Consider the following 22,861-nt stretch of genomic DNA (forward strand, 5'->3'; position numbering starts at 1 on the left):
TTTGGGGTTCCTTATTTTCATCAACCCATAACTTATAAACTTTTGGAAAAGTTAATAAAGTGTATAAGGTGTTTGGCAAACCATAAGGCCTTATGGGTTTTAACTTATGGACAAAGCAAAATAAAAGGGTCCTGAAAAGTTAGGAATCTCTAACTTATTAAATTCAATGAGTTTGATTTACCTATTACATCATTCTAACCCTCAAAACTCATTACACCCCCTTTAAAAAAGAGTGTCACTTTTAGTCATTTTGGTTTCCCCACTACATAAGCTAATCCAAACATTTTTTTACAAACTTCTTTTAAAAAATTCATAAGTTTATAAGTCCTTCTAACAATAAGTCCTTTTGCATTTAAATAAGCAATCCCAAACACACCCTTAATCTTATTGTTCATAATTAAAGTTAATAAAAAATGTAAAAGAAAAATTATCATTTTATCTTTCTTGAAAAAACTGTTTAAAAGTTAAAAAAATGTAAAAATAATAGAAAACAATTTTTTTTATTTTTCAATAGTTTGTATTACATGTAACAACATATTTTACAATGGATTTTCATTCTATACATTATCTGTATATAAGTTGATTAAACTTTAAAAAACTACTTACAGAATCGAGCTCAAGCTTTAAAAATAGAGCTCGAAGCGAGTCGACCTTGAGATTGAACTCTTTATAAATTAAACTAGCAAAACTCATAGATACAAGTAAAATATTTATAAACAGGCACATTTTGTGTAACGAACAAACGAGTCACACACGTAACATTCAAGTCGTACCAAGTATCTTTCGTCACACGCTTCACGAACTCTGTAATTTCAATTACTGTTTTCATAAACCCTTGCTTTACCCCCAATTACCAAAACAAACCACCATAAATCTGTTACTGATCTGTGTTCTATTGGCATGAAGCATGGGGCATAGCTCCAAGAAGAAGAAGAAGAAGCGCGGCGGCTCAGGCCGCCGTAGGACGCCGTCTAACGATCACGCTTCCATCGACGCCGAGCTTCTCTCGGAGGAGATTACGGCACTGTAAGTAGTAGTAGTAATAATAATAATAATATTAATACTGTTTTTCTGTATGTATTAGTTGCACATGTTTTGGAATGTTATGAATTAATTTCACATTGCACAGTCAAGCTCGAGCTGAGCTATGGCTAGTTTAAAGTATTATACGAGCTCGAGCTCGAGTAGAGATTATATTAGGCTCATATTAGGTTTTTCTTATAATATATAAGAGTAATTATAACAGATATAAATAAATAAATAGATTATTAATAGTTAATGAGCCGAGTTTGAAAAAAACGACTCAGGAGCCGAGCTTAAGCTTTAGAGAAAGAGCTCGAAAGGAGTGGAGCTTGAAATGAGCTCGAGTAAGTCAAAACGAGCTGAGTTTGAGCTGAGCTTTAGCTTGTTTAAGGTATTACACGAGCTGGAGCTGAGCTTGAGCTAGGCTTATTTAAGGTTTTTTTCTAAATATATAAAAATAATTAATTAAAACCACATATAAATGTATAAATGAGCCGAGATTGAGCTGAGATTTGGCTCGTTTAAGGTACTACACGAGCTGGAGCTGAGCTTAGGCCTATTAAAGGTTTTTCTCAAAATATATAAAAGTTATTAAAACGTATATAAATATATTAATTAATTATTAATGAACTAGTTGAGCACTTGAGCCTGAGCTTGAAAAGACAACACATGAGCTGAGCTCGAGCTTAGTTTTAAATGAGCTGAGCTCGAGCACTCGTAAGTCAAATTAGCCGAGTTGGCTTGGATCGTTTACACCACTATAGTACATATAAGAACCTTTTGCTGTTAAAGTTAGTATATAATCATCATTTTTGGATTGGAAGCATTATGCCATTATGTGATTGAATTGTGAAACTGAGAAGCCAGATTCCATTTAGTGAGAATTTTTTAGTACTGTCTAGGGTAATTATCAACTTATAGATGCATATTTGAACAATTGTAGCCATTCGTTAATGTCAATCAACAATTTCATTTGACTGTAGTTATATATACTTATGTGAGGAGAAGTTGGGACCACCGGACCACAAAATTGAGAAAACTGATGTTGTAATATGATAAATAGGCAGGGACCAACATTTTGTTAAATATGCATAAATTTGCTGACTAAGTCTTTGTCTTTATTGACCACTTTATGAAACAAAGACAATTTTTTCTTTTATGTTTTGGAAGATGAAACCAAGGGTGTGTTAGCGTTAATGTCGTCTAAACTCTAAACGTATATTTTTCTTTTTAGGCGTGCTATATTTCAAGACGATTGTGATGTTGTTTCAGAATCTCCACCCCAAATCAAGATCAAGCTAAGGTTTGTAAAGTTTTAACACCAGTTAGTAGCTAACCAACTCAAGACCACTTGTTGCATTTTTCATTTATATTTTCACCAAATAAATTAACAGGCCGTACTCGCAAGATTCAGGCTATGAGGATGTAGATGTTTCGGCTCTTCTTTCAGTAAGGTTAACTTGTTTATCCTTATGTTACGAACCTCGTTCGTTAATCAAATGGTCCAAAGAAAATAGAAAGGATCCAGATTAGAAATTTAGATAGAACATAGACTTGATTCTTAAATCATAATATTTTCATTCATAATCCATGTTAAGGCACATATCACCGTATTTTATTATTATTTTGTGATAACGTGGATATTCATTAAATCAGTTTTTGTTGTTTATGATCATGGTTATTAGGTTCTTACCTGGATACCCTTACAAGTGTCCAAAGCTTTTGATAATTCCAGAAACAGGGTTATCAAAATCTGATGCAGATAATCTTTTGTCCTTGCTTCATGACCAAGTATGATTTGATCAGTGTATTGTCAAAGTTATTTTTATTGCTTTTAGTATTTTATACATGAGATTGTTGTTTAATGCTTCTTTTCATCATCTTAAGTTCTACAAGTTGACATTGCAGTACACTATATGGATTTTTTTTATCTCCCAATTTATATCATTATTGGTTATTAAGAAGTCAGTTGACTGCTTATGCAGGCCAATTTAAATGCACGAGAAGGACGTGTGATGATTTATAACTTGGCAGAGGCTGCACAAGAGTTCTTGTCTGAAGTTGTCAAAACAGAGCAACCACATGTAAGTGTAAATACTGTTCATATTTACATATGCTTGTGTTTATTGCATCAAGTATTCAAATTATCAATCAAATCCCATTTCCTTATATAATATTAACATGTATTAAGTGTATTTTTAATCTCTATTTAGTCAAATCTGTTTAAAACAGGTATATGACAAGCTTATGATCGTGTCAACAGTCAACTTGGGTTATTTTTGATCTCAAACAAGTCAAATGTGTTTAAACAGGCTGAATGTCTCTTGAATTATATTTTTAGTGCATACAAATTACAATATTCTAAATCACTTTTATTCAAAGATAAAGATTATTATAGTAATATCATTTTTGCAATCACATATCTGATACATTAATTAACTGTTAAAACATGAATTTATGGACTCGGTTGACCTGGCCCACGCAAAAAAACGATCTGTTTTGATATTTCTTTTTTGTTTTTCAGTTGTCTCGAAAGAATGTTACGGTTTCATGTGATAGACCTTCCAAGGGGCCTTTTGTATACGGTTTTCTAGATCTTTTTATAGGCTCTGGGGAGTCATGGCACTGGGGACTTTCAGTCGAAGAGAGCAACAGTACAATCATTGCCTTAGATGACCTGAACAATAATGGTCAGCCTTCCTGGGAACAAGTCAACCCAACCATGAAGATGGGGGTGGTTGAAGGTGGTCAACCAAAAGTCAAATCTACTGAAAGACTCAATACTCTAGAAGAAGAGAGTAAGAGTACTGATTCTCTTGCATTACAATCTGTGGAATCAGTGGAGAATGTTAGCATTGGTGAGGTAAGATCACACCTAATGCTCTTTTGATGACATATATTTCTTTATTTATTATTACAGTTATAATAATAACTGTTATAATGCTGCTTTTACTATAATTTATTTTGGGCCGGCTGAAAGGCGGGTTGGGTGATGGGTCAAAACGGGTTTGGGTCAAAACATGTTATTTTTGTAGGGCTGGGTTGAGTGGAAACACTTTTTATTCATAAATAATAGTTTCTTATGAATAGTTAGCGTGTCAGAAAGATGACAACAAGTATATTATTTAGTAATAGACTAATAGCCTAATTTTTTAGTGAAATCATTTAGGAGCTATATACATTCAATTGAAACTTAAGGCGACTTTCAACTTTTTTAACCTATTTGACCCGCTTCTTTTGAAAATTGTTACTGCATTTGTCAAGTTATCATGTGCTTAGAATTTTACTCATAAATTTTAAGAATTTTATCATGGTTAATATGTTGTTATTCTTAAGTCGTACTTTTCTTTGTAATGATCATTAACATCACTACTGCAAATTTACACAGGATTATCCTCTGGCGGTGGATACAGAAGAAGAAACTGAATACGATGAGTCTGAAAGTGATAATTCAGAATCAGAATCAGCATCAGCTGTATCAATGAATCATCATCAAATTTCACATACTGTTGAGAGAGATTTGATTCTGGTTATTTTTCACTTTTTCTGTTACTAATTTTTATATGTTTAAACATTATATAAGAACTAACACTCCAAAACTTTTAGGCCCATTTACTGAGACTTGCTTGTGCTCCTAAAGGTCCACTTGCTGATGCCTTGACCGATGTAACATCAGAGTTGGTTAATTTAGGGGTATGTTGCTTACACTTTATATATTTATACAGGTGGCAAAGTGGGTAGATTTTAGTAAAGGTTAAATTAGGTCCGGCTGACCTGCCAACACATGTCAGTTCAGATTTGGTTTTGAGTTTTTAATGTTTTATAAGCACTTGGTGTATTAATTAAATAATTTTGATTAAAAAAACTATGTTGTGGATAAAGTGATTTAGGATGTAAATATTGAAGCCGGTGCAGATAATATATAATCCAAATTGACCCACCTTTACATAAATGGGCCAACATTGGCATTTCTATTTCTGGTTTCGTCACGTTAACGCTGACACGTTTCTGATTGGTAATTAATGGTGTTTTTAGATTGTGACAGACCGGGTGGCAGATTTAGCAACGGGTTCATCATCACTTTTTGACAGAAGTTTCAACCAAGCCTTTGGGGAGCGTATGGTTAGTGTCTTTTAGTTTTTTTGTTGGATTTTTTTTCAACTTTTTTATTGTAATGTAAAAGGACCTACTTCCAAATAGGTAGCCTCAAAGATATCTCATTTTTGGAAAACGGCCTCTGATTCCAAAGGGCAGAATACCTCACCTACATTAAGCTCTAGGTATTTAAATGATTTTGAGGAGCTTCGACCTATTGGTGAGTGCTTATTATGTCATCAATGTAATCTGCTTTTATACAGATTTTGCTTACATATTTATGAGCCTACCATTATCTATACAGGTATTACTCCATTTTGATGTATTTTGTTGTTTCACATGTCAGGCCATGGTGGATTTGGCCATGTTGTGCTATGCAAGAATAAGTTGGATGGAAGACAATACGCTGTTAAGAAGATTAGACTAAAGGACAAAAGTCAACCTTTAGATGATAGAATTTTGAGGTAGCGTTTTCTATTTACCATTTGAAAAAAGCAAACGAAAAGTACCTAATTCTCTTTAGGGACATGCATCATGTTTAATTTAGCTCAACATGGTTCTCCATTTCTCAAATGTGAATTGGAAACCTAGAATGGTAACATTCCATGAATTGTAAATATTAAATTCATCAAATTGGATTAATTAATGTTTATATTCTTCACTTGCCACTATTTTGAGGTACTTAGAGAAGTAGCCACTCTTTCTCGATTGCAGCATCAACACGTTGTGCGTTACTATCAGGTAAGTTTTTATGCCTTGTTTTTTTAATCCTGTTCACAATATACATTAGAGGTAGCAAAATGGTAATTTTTTGTTATGGGTCTGGTCACTTTTTTCTGTCCAAAGTTATTAAAATTTTCTATAAGTGTGTCAAGTATGATTACCAGAATTTTATTATTTCAATAATAATATGGTTTTTTGAATAAAACAATTTAGGTCGTTTTATGCGTTGAAATAATCTTTAGGCGACTTTCAGCCATCTTGACACATTTCTTTTTAAGCTACACTTTTTTTTACCTGTTTGATCCGTTAAAGATAAAACATATCTTGAAACAACACATTCATAAGTTAAGGGTCTAGAGATATACCATAGTAAGCAGAACATCTTGTAAATTATGATTGTGCCACATGCTTTTAAAAAGTAACTCATATTTATTTGATAAAATAAATTTCAGGCATGGTTTGAAACAGGAGATGCTGGTTGTTATAGTGATTCCACATGGGGTTCCAGGACTGCAGCTAGCTCTAGCTTCAGTTACATAGATCACAGTTCAACAGATGTCGTAGGGCAAGACAACAAAGTTGGAACATATCTCTATATTCAAATGGAATACTGCCCAAGGTTACCTCCAAATTTTTATTTATTTTTATACTAATAAAATTGCTTCATTGTTTTGTACTTCAGAAAATGAGTTTTACATTATTGCCTTATTGGATAATGTATGTGGAAGCCATTCAAGTATTCAGCTTTTTCATCAAGTCCACCCACGTATCAAAACTATCACATAGGGCACCTTAGTATGTGTTGTGTCATTTTTACCATTTTTTGTGTTTTGACTAGATCATGTCAAATGACGAATATGACCTTTTTCTCTATAAAATACGAAACTATCTTTAATGATGTAAAAGCTTTAAAAAAATAAAATTAAGTGAACTTCATTAATTGGCTTGTTTGTAATCGGTATGTCACGAGATGCATACTTAGGGGTGGCTTATATGATGATAATTTTAATACTTGGTCGTCCTCAACATACATTATACTTTATTTTTTATTGTTACCAATTATATAATGTACTTGTGGTTATATTATTGATTTTTTTTATAAAGGACTCTTCGGCAAATGTTTGAATCTTATACTCAATTTGATAAGAAATCGCCATGGCATCTGTTTCGTCAAATTGTTGAAGGCCTGGCCCACATACACAGTCAAGGAATTATTCACCGTGACCTGACTCCAAATAACATTTTCTTTGATGCTCGCAACGAAATTAAAATCGGGGATTTTGGTCTTGGTAAGTTACAATTCTTTGATTTCATATGTTATGAATAATAACAAGTTGATATATTCGGCGGGGTGGGTAGTGAGTCAAAAGGGTAATCTTACTAATCTGGTTATGGTCAAAAAGCGCCGGGTTGACTAAAAACACTTTTTGTTCAAAATCATAATCTCTATATTACACAAGCGGTCCTGTGGTTTATTAGAAGTCACAGAAATGGTCTCAGTATAAAAAAACACACCATTGGTTGCTAAAATTTTCAGGATGACCATTTGTTTTAATCCCTTAGGCCTTATTAAATGTAAAAATTTATTCCTAAAGTCTTTACTTATATCTTTATACTATTATTAATTATGAAACAAATTTTATACAATAGTTTTTTCTTTCTCTGGTGTTCTGCCAACCACCACCCTTAACCACCGTAATACCACCAATAACCAACTTCAACCGCCAATCTACCCACAATCACATTGTACCCACTAGTGTTATTTTTGATAATGACCATTTCTGTAACTTTATACGAACCATCGGGACCATTTGTGTAATTTACTGTTTTAGGTAGCTAGTGTGCCAAGTTGATTACAAATGTTATATGTCTATAATGATAATAATAATTTAGTTGCTTGAATAAAATGCTTTGAAGAGTTGTACGCATAAAAATATTGTCGAACTTTTTACGCAGTTAACCAGTTGACTCCATCTGGCTTGTTACCTTTTGAGCTTTTCTTCTCTTTTATCTGTTCGACCTACTAGTTATAAAATATAGCCGGGTTGACCCATTCATAGGTAAATAGGTTGAAATTATCACCTCTATGATTAGATTAATTTGTCTCAAACTTCTATATCAGCTAAGTTCCTGAAGCTGGAGCAGTTGGATCAAGATTTAGATCCTGCAGAAACAACTGGAGTGTCAGTTGATGGTACTGGCCAAATTGGTACTTATTTTTATACTGCACCAGAAATCGAGCAACGATGGCCGAAAATTAATGAGAAAGTACGTACATATTAGTTTATGCATACTTTTGGAGCCAAAGAAAAACACTTTCCGTTGTTCATTATTTTATTGATTCATCAGTTAAGCCTTTGAATCATTTTGTTAAAAAACTACATTACTGTTCATATTTATATTATCTTTTGTAATCACATTTGCACACTATTATGTATAAGAAAAATTAAAAAATTTGGACAAAAAGTGCTTTGGGTGATCCAATCCAATCTGCACCGTTTATCTGTTTTGACCCGAATCTTTTTCGAGCAACTCATTTTGCTGCCTTTACTTCTAAAGTGCAAAAACTTATATTACTATGCTCAGTTAAAGCTTTTAAATCATTCTGATCAAAGAGATATAGTACATATTTGACACACCGTTAGCTATATATTTTTTGATTTTTTGGACATTTCAGGTCTGTTGCCCAACAACTAGATTTGAATTAATTAAAAAAAATTACCTGTTTTCGCACAAATCTGTACCCAGAAAAACTGACCCATCACTTTTGCCATTTGTACTTATTACTTTGGTAGCCAAAGGTGCTGTTTTATGTAGATTGCAGCTCTTTGTTCATTTGCCTTTTGTTGCTCTTCAGGCTGATATGTATAGCTTAGGGATTGTATTTCTTGAGCTCTGGCATCCCTTTAGCACTGGAATGGAAAGACATGTTGTTCTTTCTGACTTAAAAAAGAAGGGAGAACTTCCGTCGGATTGGGTTGCTGAGTTCCCGGAACAGGCAGCTTTATTACGACAGATGATGTCATCAAGCCCATCAGACCGCCCCTCAGCTACCGAACTCCTCAAGCATGCTTTTCCTCCAAGAATGGAATCTGAGTTGTTAGACAGTAAGTAATTAGTACAGTAAAACCTGGATAAATGAATACTTCTAGACAATCATTTATTTTTTCCTATTAAGAAGTTTTTTTAATAATTTACACCTAAGGGATGGCAATCAGTAAAGCCCACACCTGTAAAAATGGGCGAATCTTTGGTTTTTTTTGAACAAAATTCCATGTGTGTCAGTTTACAGCTGTTTTTGTTGTAGGTCCTTCTTTAATAATCATAAGCTTGCTATTATGTTGCAGATATCTTAAGAACAATGCATAATTCCGAGGACACCAGCATTTATGATAAAGTTGTGAATGCTATTTTTAGTGAAGAGACATTGAGCACTAAAAACCAAGATAATGATACTGAAACACTAAAGTTATGTCGGAATGACGCCTCCTCTATACAACATACAGATTTAGACACTGATGTTCGTGATCTGGTTTGGGAGGCATCTGCTGCAGTGTTTAGGTTACATTGTGCAAAGCGTTTGGAAATAATCCCAATGCGTTTGCTAGGAGACTCAATACAGTTTAATAGGTATAATCATATTGATGCTCTCTCTCTCTCTCTCTCTCTCTGTTTTTTTTAATAAACATTTTTCAATTCCTAATTGCTTTCTTGTATGGCTAGAGGTGGCGATTATAACCTATTTACTTATGAATGGGTTGATTGGATAAACAATTTGTTTGTTTTGTGTTTTATGCATTATTTAGATTTTACTGAATTTAGTCACACCTGCTGGTATTTACTTGATTATTTTTTTATGTGTGAAGGAATACCGTTAAGCTTTTAACAAATGGTGGTGATATGTTAGAACTCTGCCATGAGCTGCGTTTGCCCTTTATTAATTGGGTTGTATTAAATCAGGTATGGATTATAACTTTTGTAAACTGCTATTTGAATAAGTTCAATATTTTCTGAGTACATGTGTGGGCAATGAAAGCATGCGTCTTTTATTTGGAAGATGAATTTGTTAACTTAGAAAAGACAATGAGGCTATTTTATTGTAATCTTTGTTTATATGTTGCAGAAATCTTCTTTCAAACGATTCGAAATATGCTATGTATATCGTAGACCAATTGGTCATTCCCCGCCAAATCGATATCTCCAGGTATTTTTTTTTTTATTTTCTATTTTTCATTTTTAGCCCTATGAAGTAATGCAATTTTCTCATATGCAGGGTGACTTTGATGTTATTGGAGGTGCTTCTGCACTCACAGAGGCCGAGGCTATCCAGGTATTGGGTTCTTTTAGAGAGAAATACTCACAAATTTCAAAATAAAAATCAAGGATAAAATTTAATTGAGATAGTAATTAAACTTATTCATTGGTTGATATGCAGGCTTCAATGGACATCATAACCCGCTTTTTTCATCCAGAATTATGTGATATACATCTGAATCACGGGGATTTATTAGAAGCAATTTGGTCATGGATTGGGATTAAAACAGACCATAGACAAAAAGTAGCAGAAGTATGTATACTTGTTCTTTTTCCGTATAACATAATTAATTAATTCTAAATTGTAACTAAATGTTATGATATGTTTTAGTACTGATGAATAACATATATCTTGTGCCATGAAGCTCTTGTCTCTCTTGAGCTCCTTGCGTCCCCAGTCCACCGAAAGGAAAACAAAGTGGGTGGTTATAAGACGACAACTTAGACAGGTTAGATTTGAATATTTTTTCACTTTCATGTTATATTTTAATATTTGATTCTAGAATATATAATTACTCTATTTGTTCACTTTTATTTTAAATTTAAGTCCTTAAGTTTTCTCATTTTATTTTCCAGGAACTTAATATTACTGAAGGCGCAGTCAATAAATTGCAGACAGTGGGTTTAAGGTTTTGTGGAATTGCAGATCAAGCCCTTCCTAGATTAAGGGGCGCACTTCCGGCTGGTATGTTTTTAAATCAACAATATTTCTTACAAATCTTTAATTATTTTTCCAAGAATTTTGATTCAATTTGTGTGATGGCAGTGCAGATACACTTACACGAAAGGCACTTGATGAACTTTCTCAGCTTTTCAATTATTTGCGGATATGGAAAATTGATACAAATGCTTACATCGATCCCCTTATGCCTCCCACTGAGAGTTATCACCGGAATTCGTTTTTCCAGGTTAGTATCTATTTATTTTTTAAAAAATTTTCGTTCCAGAATTATTTTTAAATACTTATGCTAGTGTATTTCTTTATGCTTTTTAAATAGATTTATTTGAGGAAGGATAATAGTCTCGGTTCACTCTCAGACGGGACTTTGCTTGCTGTTGGTGGTCGCTATGATTATCTCCTTCACCGTATGTGGCAATCTGAATATGTAAGCTCTGTTTTATTACATACTATTTTTTAATTTCTGGTTATCACTTTAGTTATAAAGTTTGTTTTAAATATATTGACCGAAAGTCTTGCTTTGATTCTTTTAGAAATCAAATCCTCCAGGAGCAGTGGGTACCAGTCTTGCTTTAGAAACCATTATTCAGCATTCTTCTGTCGATATTAACAGACCCTTTAGGTATGTTTATTAATTTCACAAACCTGCAGCTTCATCACTCATCAGTCATCATGATTGTCTTTTACATATATATTTTTAATTACCGTTGCACATTTTAATGCAGAAATGATTCTAGCAGAAGTGTTCTTGTTTGTTCAAGAGGGGGTGGGGGTTTACTGGAAAAACGTATGGAGTTAGTTGCCGAATTATGGGAAGACGATATTAAGGTTTGTGGTACAATTTATTAGAGATGACAAAATGGGCGGTTTGGTTTAATGTCAGTTTTTCTTTATTAAGATCGCTAATTATTTAACATTTGAATGATTGTGTTTTTGTCAGGCTGAGTTTGTTCCAAGTTTGGATCCGAGCCTTACGGAACAATACGAGTATGCCAACGAGCATGACATTAAATGTCTTATTATCATTTCTGACACCGATGTTTCCCAAAAAGGATCTGTCAAGGTAATTCCTGTTAAGCTTCAATAATGCAAATTAATGTCCAAAATACCCTTCAGTAAAGCTCTTTTCTTGAAGTTGGCTAATGGTTAAGGGTTAATACCATAATAAGTTGATAATTTAACAAACTAGAATTCAGGTGAATGAACTTTTTAGTTTAAATCGAGAAAATACGTTAGGTTTTTTGTAGTACTAAATAATTTGCTAATTGTACATTTATCTTTATAATTACTAACACAAACAAAAACAAAAGAAAAGTCTGAAAATGATTTTTTAATACATACAGATTCGTCATCTCGAGCTTAAGAGGGAAAAGGAAGTAAGCCGAGAATCCCTGGCCAAGTTTTTATCAGAAGCAATGGCATCACAGTTTAGAAATCTGGAACCAAATGCGAAAGTCAGATGATCCGCGTATACAACGTTAATGGTGCAATACAAGATGATCATGTGGATTGTGTTTTTGTTTTTTTTCGCAGTTAAGTTTTGGGACCGCCATTATTTTCTGTCACATGCACATAAATACAAAAGGAACGAGATTAGTTGGAAAGAGTTATTTAGGGAAATTAATAATGCACATGCATATAAAGAGGAAAAAAGTGTTGTAAAAACTAAAAATATATAGAAGAAAAAACTAGGTTGCATGAATGGTTCATATGGTATGCTTAAACTATTGTTTTGTCATATATGTAATTAAAATAGTCTTAGAAATATATGGAAGTTAGCTTTTGGTGTTTGGTTTTTGGCAAAATATGTACACACTCAAATTATTATTTTGGAAATCAATAACTTCATAGTTTTGTATTTTTCAAAACGCTTGTTTGGTTTATGTTGATTCTATTGTAACTCGTGTTTAAAAATTATTTCTTTAACAAGGGTGTTGTAAATATTGAAAATGGTTTATAAAGTTATAATAAAGTATTTCAGATATCACTTTGGAAGAATATCCATTTCACATTTCTGAAGCAATTTAGTCTTTAAAAATCGGCTTGTTGTCGGTTTTAAATGAAACAATGAGTTTAAACTTGCAAACGGGCATTTTTTCTAAATCCACCTATCCTTTAATTTTAATGTTTATAACTTATATTTCAACACCTTTTAACATTAAATGAAGAGTGATATTTACATAAATCAAGTGTGTTTAACTTTTGTATTTTTAACTCGATTTCGTTTTGATCATTTTTAAAATATTTACAAGAAAACATAACCGATATTTACATGAATCAAGAGTTAAAGTTTTTAAACGTAACTGATTTGTAAAATATTTACATGAAAATAGCATTTTTTTTACTATATATCATTCCTTCAATAATTAAAAGTTCAAAACTACCAATACTAGACACAATTATTACAAATTTAAAGAGAACCATCATAACTGAATTTAATTCTCCTTTAACATCACATATCATAACGCTGAGCTCCAAAAATGAAATACCCCTTATTATAGATATAAAATAAAGCAATATATAAACTTAACAAAAATATTATTTTACTAAGTTCATCAAATTTAGCAATTAGCATTGATTGGACCAACGAAGTGGTGGTAGAGTGGTAAGGCCGTAAAGATTAAAGAAGAGACTTTGTGTTTCATATGACCCATGTTCGTTTGAACGTTATAAACAATAAAGTGTAAAAGTTGATACATTTTTCTCTCTTTTGATAATTTTTGACTGATAACATCTTACCATGAAAAGTATGATCAACTGTTTTCATTTTGTATTTGATTTTTTTTCTACAGCTTATTATTAATATTAAAAAATATTATTATCATGTTACCATTGTTGTCATTGTTATATTGATGGTTACAAAGAAGCACAATTTGATTAAAAATTAGTCACGCAAGTCAAAACCAGTGTTGCAAAAATCCCGACTAGGCACTGATTAATCTTCGATTAGTCGTTAGTCCTTACCTCACTGATTAATTTTGGGCTAGTTGGCTAATTAATCGGTCAACGGTTAAATCTGGCCAAAATCGGCGGTTTCCGGCAAGATTCCGACCAAAATCGACGGTTTTCAGCGAGATTCCGACCAAAATAAGTGGTTTCCGGCGAGATTCCAGCAAAAACCACCGATTTTCAGTGAGATTCCATCCAATTTTCGGCCAAAATATGTTTGTGTTAACTGAAAATTACATATAAAATGTCTACGCGCATATATAAAACTGGAAAAGATGCATTAAAATCCGATCCGATTAATCGCTAGTCCCCACCTCACCGCCAACTACCGACTAGCAATTTTTACAACACTGGTCATAAGACATTGTTTTTACACTCCAACCATAGTACTTGTTATAGAATAATAATAAAAATGAATGACTAAATATGTTTGGAACACATTAAAAAACCCTTAGCAATATTCTCATCAAGATTTTGTTTGTGATTGAGATTAAATGCAATAAAATTTAACAAAAATCTTAGTTTTTTTCACAAACATTCATTCTTCATTAACCCATAATTATCACAAATGAATTTGTAGTATTCACCATTAACCATTAATTAACACAATCAAAAGTTATGCTGCAAGAACATATGTTGTTGTGGTGAAGCTGGTCCAATCTCTTCTTCCAATCTCCTTAACCCATCACCAACTGTTTTGTTCTCCAAAACCTTTGGTGGTTCTACAACATCCGCCTCCGAAACCGACGATTTTCGCCTCTGAGACGACGCCACGCTAGGAAACGTGATCCACGACGGAGCTCTAAACTCCGCCCGTTGATCCTCACTCTCCGCAGCCACTTCCCCTTCGAGTTCTGATCGGTTTGACGACCTTTGCGACGTCTTTTTATGCATTCGGCTGCTTCCTAACACAACCTCGGTTGGTAATATCGGTTGATCATTACTCGGACTCCCCATTAACACCGCTAACGCCCGTTCCAACTCCGTTGTCACCTTATCCATTGACGGGCGCTCTTTACCCCGCATTCTGACGCATTTACACGCTACATTCGCGATCCGTTTCAACGCCTCCGTATCTGACGGAGGCGGTAGGCCCGGGGCGAGAATAGCGTGTATTTCGCCAGCTTTTATTAACGGGACCGCCCATTCGACTATATTCCCTTCTTCAAACTGCATATCTATCGCTTTTCGACCACTTAAAATCTCGAGTAGCAAAACTCCAAAGCTATAAATATCGGATTTAGTCGTAAGATAATGAAGTCTATAATATTCGGGATCCAAATACCCAAGCGTCCCGGCTGGTAACTCGGCCAAAGGCGAGCTACTATTAGCCGGTCCTAACAACGATAACCCGAAATCAGCAACACGCGCATTATGCTCTTCGTCGATTAATATATTCGACGACTTAATATCCCGATGAATAACCGGTGGACATGCATACCCATGCAAGTATTCAATACCTCTCGCAGCCTGCACCGCAATAGTAACGCGTTTAACCCAATCCAACTGCGATTTCAACGAGTTCGGCTGTCCGTGAAGATGCTGATGCAATGAACCATTAGCCATAAACTCGTAAACCAATTGCCGTTGTTCGCCTTCCTCGCAATATCCCAACAAATTAAGCAAATGTGCATGGTTTAATCTCGATAACAAATCGAGCTCGTTATGAAACTCCATCGAATGTTTCTTCATATCGGGCGAAAGCAACGCTCGTTTAACCGCAACAACCACTCCGTCTTTTAATACTCCCTTGAATACACATGAAAAACTACCTTTACCAACTTGTGACTCTTCGGTAAACCCGTTCGTCGCGGTTTCAAGTTCGCTGTAACTGAAAACTTTAGCTCTTCGGATCTTTAACTCGTCCAAATCCGGTTGAATCTTACCTCCGTCTTTCGGGAACCCGTTGTTCTTCATGAACTTAACGTTTTTCGTTGAGCATTTACAGTTCCTTAACTTGTACCGAACGTAGAAAACAGCGGTTAACGACACTACGATAACTAACAACACCCCGAAAACTATCTCGCCTACGATCACGGGCAGCTGTAACGACCAAAACCGTTCGGTTTTCTTATCGGTGTATGTGCAGTTTGACGAACACTCGACCGAGGTGCAGTTCAAGCAGTTGTACTCGCAAACGCGGTCCGCATACTTCGTGCATTCGGTTTTTTCGTACATTTGAGGCGGGCAGTCGGTGCTGCACGGTAAACAGACCCGTGAACTTGTACTCTTGCATAATGAGGTCCCGTTAGCGTACTCGTAGAACCCGTTATCACACGCGTTTGATTGACACGCACCTGGTGGGACCGGTATTGGTAATTCGGTTGGAAAACCGGCGCCCCAACAAACCCGTGTAAGCGATTTATCAGCCCTCACGCCACACGAAAAGTAGTCGCCCGAGGCGATTTCGTATAGGCGGACGCCTTTTGGCGGTTGGGTGGAGGTATCGACCCGAAAGCCCCAGCATATCACTTCGTGCGTGTAGCTTTTGATGCCACACGCATGAAACCGCCCTCCGACTACCGAAAGCATTGGATCGAGTGGGGCCAAGTCAACGTTGACTTGGCCCTGTCGAGCCAATGCCATTGCGAGTTCCTCTTGGGACTCCCAACTCGCGCCCCAACACAAAACATTCGAATCAACGCCTTCGATTATCCCACAAACATGGTAACCACCCGCGGATATTCTCCTAAACTTAACATTTCTCGGCGCACGAGTAATCACGCCGCTACTCGTCTCGTCCCCCCAACAAAACGTGCTTCGGTTTTGCGAAAACAACCCGCAGTTAAACTCGGACCCGGCCGAAACCGACTGGATTCGACCATCAAAAACATGACTTTTAGTCATATTATAACCCCAACAATCGACAAGCGAAATGTCTCTTTGCCTTCCCATTAATGGTTTCCGGAGACCACACAGATGGTGGTCCCCAGCGCTGAGTTCAACGAACTCAGCGTAACTAGCCATGGGTGTCGGCTGTCCATGGCTATAAAACCGCTAGTCCCCCAACAAAAGGGCTGACTATTATTCATCAAAAGCCCACAAACAAATCCGTTGCCCGCGGTTAACCCCACGAACTGCGTCAACGAAGGGGTCGAACGGATAATAGCCGAATTCGTACCGAAACATGTCACAAAATGAGACCCATCTGATTTTAAATTACAAAATGCATTACCATATTCACCATAAGATATAGCAATTGATGACATTGAACCAAGGCCAATGACTAAACCATTTAAATCTGATGCAACTATAATGAACATTAACAGTAGGGTCATTTCTGTCATTTCCTCCATCATAAACCTTAAAATCCTCATTATAACACTTGTTCAATTCCCACTTCACAGTTGATAAACATCCACTAAAAACACTTGTTCCATTGACTAACAAAAAGTCAAACAAAGCTATATAACTCCATTATACCTCAAAACAAATCCAAGATAAAAACTACCCAGATGAAATCATACAAAACCCATATGGAATCTAGCAAAAAAAATTTTAATTTAAAAAAAAATGAAGAAAGAGAGGATGAACTTACAGATGAATGTAGAGATGGTAGTAGAGATGGAATTGAATGTTGTAGAGGTGTTAAGAGATCATCAAATGTTTTAGTTCAAAAGAAAGAGGGTGTGTAGGTGACTGCATTAAATGTTGGAGTTAATGCAATATTGATCTTTTCATGCCTGGATTTCTGCACACATGTCTACTACTTTGGTCCTTGTAATTTATATTTTTTTACTATATACCCCCCCCCCCCTACCCCACCACCACCACTTCCAATTTTCACTTTATTAAGGACTAATTAGTATTAATTAAAGTTTTAAACTTGTTCCATTTTAGTCATAATTTGATTAATTTCTATCTTTGACTGGTGAATGGAATAAGGTAAGGTTTTAATTAGGTGTAATTAATGTTTTTGAAATGACAAATCAAAATATTAAATTGTGTGTTATGGTGGTTTGGGAAATTTACCTTTTATAATAACTTAATAAATAATAATATATAAAACAAGTTGGATATTGACAGGTTTAACTTAGTTGGAAATCTGACCCAAAAGGGGAAAAACACGACATGAAATTTGAACTCAATTAAGCTCGATTCTTTTTCAGTTTTATTGTCATTTTTGACTCACAATTTATATAAACTCTAACCATCTATTTATATTAAAACTCTAACTTAGAGAACAAGAATTTTGATCCTAGGTTAGACACGAAGTTTTCTTATTTAACTCGATTTCCTGTCAATCAAAACAACATACCAAATAAAATTCCTAAAATACTTTCACTTAACTGTTTCAACTTTTTTAATAACCCGTAACTTCCAATATATCTTCCGTCTAAGGTCAAATAAAACAAGTAGAGTTCTTTTGACATTGGATCAGTTATAGAAAACCATGATGTAATTTCTATTATTGTTTAGTTTAATGGTGTTTTTATAGAAAACCTTATTAGTGTGTTTAATTTAGTATCATGAATGAAAAATAAACCTATGAGAACTAAATAACACTATTATATAGATAATAGGTTGAATCTTGTCGGGATTAAAGTCCGTTATATGTAAAAGATTTCACAAAACGTTGGTTCAACTAAGAAAATTCACTGTAGATCTAGGGTGTAATCTTTGTCTCTATCATTACTGTATGTTACTTGTTTTAGTATCATTTATTAAACCTAGATAAAGTAATTGTGAATACAAAACGTATGAAAACCGAAACAAGCATGTATAACGGTTAGATACAAACAATGCTAAAATCATACAAAAATTAATGCTTTAACTCAACATTTAATTTTTATTATTTTCCGTCGTTTGTTTATAAAAGTTTACCGGTAAAACGAATAAAAGATCAAGGATGCTACTCTTGGAATTATTTAACTTTATTATTTAATTTAGGAAAACTATATACAATTATCGTAAAATCTTTGTGTAATCTCTAATTAAATTATTGGTTTTAGCATTATATACAAATTTCAAACATATGTCATTATCTTTACTTTAATATAGCAACATAATTATTTTATTACGTCATGATTTCTCGTGTCACGTGGATTAATAAATCGATGGAACAGTACTTTAACTATCATGAGATTTTGACATATTTATAAAATATTTTAAAATTAATAAAAGAATAAAAAAATATTATATGTTGAATTGACAAAACATAATCGATTTTGAGCATTATTATCAACTATATTTATTACTTATTATTATTTTTCTGTCTCTTTTTGCTAATTATAAATAATTTGTTTTACAATTTTTATACAATCCTTGATTATTTAACTCCTTTGTATGCCCCCCTAGTTCACCAAACAATTTTTATCGTTATTTAACGTTGAAATCTAATTTAATGTCGAAAATTTCAATTATCGGATCATGAAATGACACGTCTATTTGTTAAATTGATGATGTTACTGTTCAACGTTTTTATAAGAAACGTATGTAAAGATTCAACTCTTTCTGTGTAAAGATTATTATGCATAACATTTTATGATTAAGTTTATTAATAATGGTTTATAATATATAAACAATAGTAGTAACAATATTTTATTTACTATTAATTGTATGATATACATATAACATTATTTATAATATTAAAATTCAAAATTTTCGGTTGCATTGAGTAAAAAACAAGAAATAAAACAAAGGCTATGCACAAGTCAAGTGCACAACCAAAATGTTTGACTTAGGTCAACATATTGGAAGTTTGGTCTTTGAACACATTGTTTGACTTTTGTCATGATTTTGTCTTCTTGTCACATGGATATAGTTGACACTTAATAGAATAATATAAAAATATATTTATGACAATTAGTTTAATCTACTGTAAGTTAACAAAAAAAAACTTTTTTATTTTTTATAACTAATATGCTTTTAAAACCATCAAACCTCTCTATTGTAGGATGTAACACCCCAGCCCTGTTAAGGCTGACGTGTCACTCGATATGATAATTAAAATCCAAATTTAAAAGTTTAAAATCATTCAAAACCCAAAAAGGGTCAATATCATTGACATCAAATAAATAAAGTTGTTTCACTCAAAGAAATTATTTAAGTTCCTCATTTTCCAACTTAAGACTTTTACTTTTACTCTCTTATCACACGTTCCCCGGATTCCCTTGAGTACCTGTAACAAATTAAAGGAAACACAAAACAAAAGAAACACGGATGAGCAAAAAAAAATGCCCAGTAACGGAGGAAAATAGCAGTAACAAACGGTGAAGAACAATGCAATACAATAAACGATCACAAGAGAAACAAGTACAGTCTATGAGCCGATAACACTAACAATACGCTGAACGATCAGTTATGAATCAGTACAATAACAATATATTGGAAATACCCATGTGAGCCAGTAACAGTAACAGTTCAGTAACAGTATGTACATTAGCTGTAGACTAATGCACAAGTAATTAAGTGAGATAGGAATGTGGACACACACACCTAACCATCTCACTTCAGTAACAGTTTACCTAGGATCGATCCATACGCCTCTCAGTAATCAGTAAGTGCTCTCATCGCACAATAAAATAGAGACGCTGTGGACTAATCGCTCCGCCACAGAAAGAGCACGTCAAAGGTGCCTCGATTGACGCCCTACGTCCCCATAGGTGGATAAATGCTCGGGTATTGAGGTCAAATAAAGACAATAACAATGGTCAATATCAATATAATATGTCTCAATAACAATCGGTCAATGTACAATGGTCTGTTAGGAACATGCGATAATGAGTGAAATAAAATATAATATATCGCATGCATGACAATTTCACTTATCAAATAAACAATGACCAATAAGACAATTAGCAATATGTAACAGTGACATGATACTATGAACCAACTGTAAGGCCCCGAACCCGGTGACCCTACTTTAGCGTCGGATTTACTCATAAACACAGTTCTTCAAATCAGAGTTTATTAAAACTTTTCGCGGAATATAAAACATCAATCATTTGTTACCAAACATTAAATCTTTTCTTTGATACCATAACACAAAACTTTATATTTAAAACATCTTTACTTCTTTCTTCAGATGCCAGCCGTTCAATCCATGCCGTGTGTCATCCTCATGCTAACTCTATAAACAGCTCACCTGCGTGCATACTAAAAGTCAGCTACGCTGAGTGAGTTCTAGTTAATCATACAATATCATGCAATACCTTCTTACATACATACGTACTTAACCTCATAACTTTCTTTCATACACACATAAGTACTCATACCATCATTCTTACTTACATACTTTCTTTCTTACTTACATACTTTCTTTACATTCATAATCATACGTTTTAAAGAGCCTTTCGCCCTATAACCTCACAGATATTATAAGGGTCTGGTCCCTAGTTTTCGAATATTAGAAGGGTTCGATTCCCTAACATCACAGATATTATAAGGGTCTGGTCCCTATCATCACAGATATTATAAGGGTCTGGTCCCTAACATCACAGATATTATAAGGGTCTGGTCCCTATCATCACAGATATTATAAGGGTCTGGTCCCTAACATCACAGATATTATAAGGGTCTGGTCCCTAACATCACAGATATTATAAGGGTCTGGTCCCTAACATCACAGATATTATAAGGGTCTGGTCCCTAACATCACAGATATTATAAGGGTCTGGTCCTTAACATCACAGATATTATAAAGGTCTGGTCCCTTGGTTTTCGAATATTAGTAGGGTTCGATTCCCTCTTCATTACCATACAACCATACATCCTACCTCGAGTATTATTAGGGCTCGGTACCCTTTTCGTAACCATACAACCATACAACCGTCATTTCCTTCTTTTATTAACTTTATTACGTTCATATACATAAACATACATATCATACTTACCATATTTATAACGTTACAACCTGACAGTACGTACAATATCCGAAGATCGTTCACGTACCATCAAGCAATCATTCATACATATCACACATATCACATACCATTCATGTACCTATACACACATACTTACATTATAACATAAGAACACTCTAGGCATTCTTTACCTCATTCATTAACAACCATACCCCTTGTCGTTACGTGCAATATCCGAAGATCGTTCACGCCCCGACAAGTATTCATTTGAACATTCATACATCTACGATATATAATATTCGTACCTTTATTTTTAACCTGACAGTACGCGCATTATCCGAAGATCGTTCGCGTACCGACAAACAATCATTCATATCTATCACACATTTCACATATGACATACACTTATCACTTAGGATAAATGTATTAACAACACATCGAGTATGCACACAGCCCCGAAAACATAACAAGGAATGGGGCTAGAAACTCACCTGAATTCTGCTTCTTTCTCTGGTAGCTGTAAATCCCTTCTTTAACTGAGCTCGGCTAACTGTACAAGTTACACGTATCAATACTCGCCTGACCTAATCTGGTGGCCTAGTATTAGCTTACTTTAACTAATCGCTTTATAATTTATTTTCTAATCAAACTTGGCTTTAGGCGAAGTTAACCCTTCGGGCGAACTTAGCTTCAGGCGAAGTTAAACCTTAGGCGAACTTGGCTTCAGGCGAAGTTAAACCTTAGGCGAACTTGGCTTCAGGCGAAGTTAAACCTCAGGCGAACTTGGCTTTTAGGCGAAGTTAAACCTCAGGCGAACTTGGCTTCAGGCGAAGTTAAACCTTAGGCGAACTTGGCTTCAGGCGAAGTTAAACCTTAGGCGAACTTGGCTTTTAGGCGAAGTTACCATTTAGGCGAAGTTGCCATCAGGCGAACTTGGCTTCAGGCGAACTTATCAGGCGAACTTGGCTTGCAGGCGAAGTTCATCAGGCGAACTTAGCTTGCAGGCGAAGTTCATCGCTTGAAGGCGAAGTTGCCCAGATGAAGGCGAAGTTGTCGCGCTGCAGATCTGTTTGCCCATAACTCCTTCGTTTCTTAGCCAAATAACTCGATTTTGGTACCCACGGAATCGTATGGTCGGCGCCTACAAATCCCAACCATCAAATCGGCCTAAAATCGACGTTTTAGGGGTCCGATTTGGGCAGTTTGGGTTTCGGGTCCGGTTAACCCATCCAATCCTAACCATTTTCAGTAATATTAGCTTTGGAGGATATGT

The 22,861-nt window shown here is 34.6% G+C and overlaps 1 protein-coding gene and 1 pseudogene across 4 annotated transcripts; one reads left to right on the top strand and one right to left on the bottom strand.

The window, feature by feature from the left end:
* The first annotated feature begins 780 nt into the window (after window positions 1–780).
* On the top strand, window positions 781–12,530 carry LOC143552108 (eIF-2-alpha kinase GCN2-like). Of its 4 annotated transcripts, XM_077042400.1 has the most exons (29): window positions 805–1,026; window positions 2,258–2,326; window positions 2,418–2,477; window positions 2,709–2,814; window positions 3,009–3,107; window positions 3,548–3,886; window positions 4,412–4,552; window positions 4,630–4,716; window positions 5,059–5,145; window positions 5,224–5,338; window positions 5,465–5,582; window positions 5,805–5,859; window positions 6,294–6,460; window positions 6,946–7,130; window positions 7,964–8,109; window positions 8,699–8,948; window positions 9,189–9,471; window positions 9,708–9,801; window positions 9,965–10,045; window positions 10,115–10,171; window positions 10,277–10,408; window positions 10,521–10,604; window positions 10,732–10,840; window positions 10,927–11,063; window positions 11,154–11,261; window positions 11,368–11,456; window positions 11,560–11,662; window positions 11,775–11,897; window positions 12,178–12,530. In XM_077042400.1, exons 1-29 carry the CDS (start codon window positions 908–910, stop codon window positions 12,295–12,297), a joined length of 3,663 nt encoding a protein of 1,220 aa, XP_076898515.1. In that variant the 5' UTR covers window positions 805–907; the 3' UTR covers window positions 12,298–12,530. The 4 variants fall into 4 exon arrangements, 1 of the variants encoding a protein (XP_076898515.1); XR_013138589.1 differs by lacking the exon at window positions 12,178–12,530 and having other exon boundaries at window positions 781–1,026; window positions 11,154–11,241; window positions 11,775–11,854; XR_013138590.1 differs by lacking the exons at window positions 11,560–11,662; window positions 11,775–11,897; window positions 12,178–12,530 and having other exon boundaries at window positions 797–1,026; window positions 10,922–11,063; window positions 11,368–11,455.
* Window positions 12,531–14,298: 1,768 nt separating this feature from the next.
* Window positions 14,299–17,262, bottom strand: LOC143552109 (serine/threonine-protein kinase-like protein ACR4; annotated as a pseudogene).
* Window positions 17,263–22,861: the final 5,599 nt, after the last annotated feature.

The sequence above is a fragment of the Bidens hawaiensis genome, unplaced genomic scaffold (genome assembly GCF_021521415.1).
Source record: "Bidens hawaiensis isolate Kalapana, Puna unplaced genomic scaffold, B.hawaiensis_p1.1 tig00016775_1, whole genome shotgun sequence".
In the NCBI taxonomy this organism is placed as follows: domain Eukaryota; kingdom Viridiplantae; phylum Streptophyta; class Magnoliopsida; order Asterales; family Asteraceae; genus Bidens; species Bidens hawaiensis.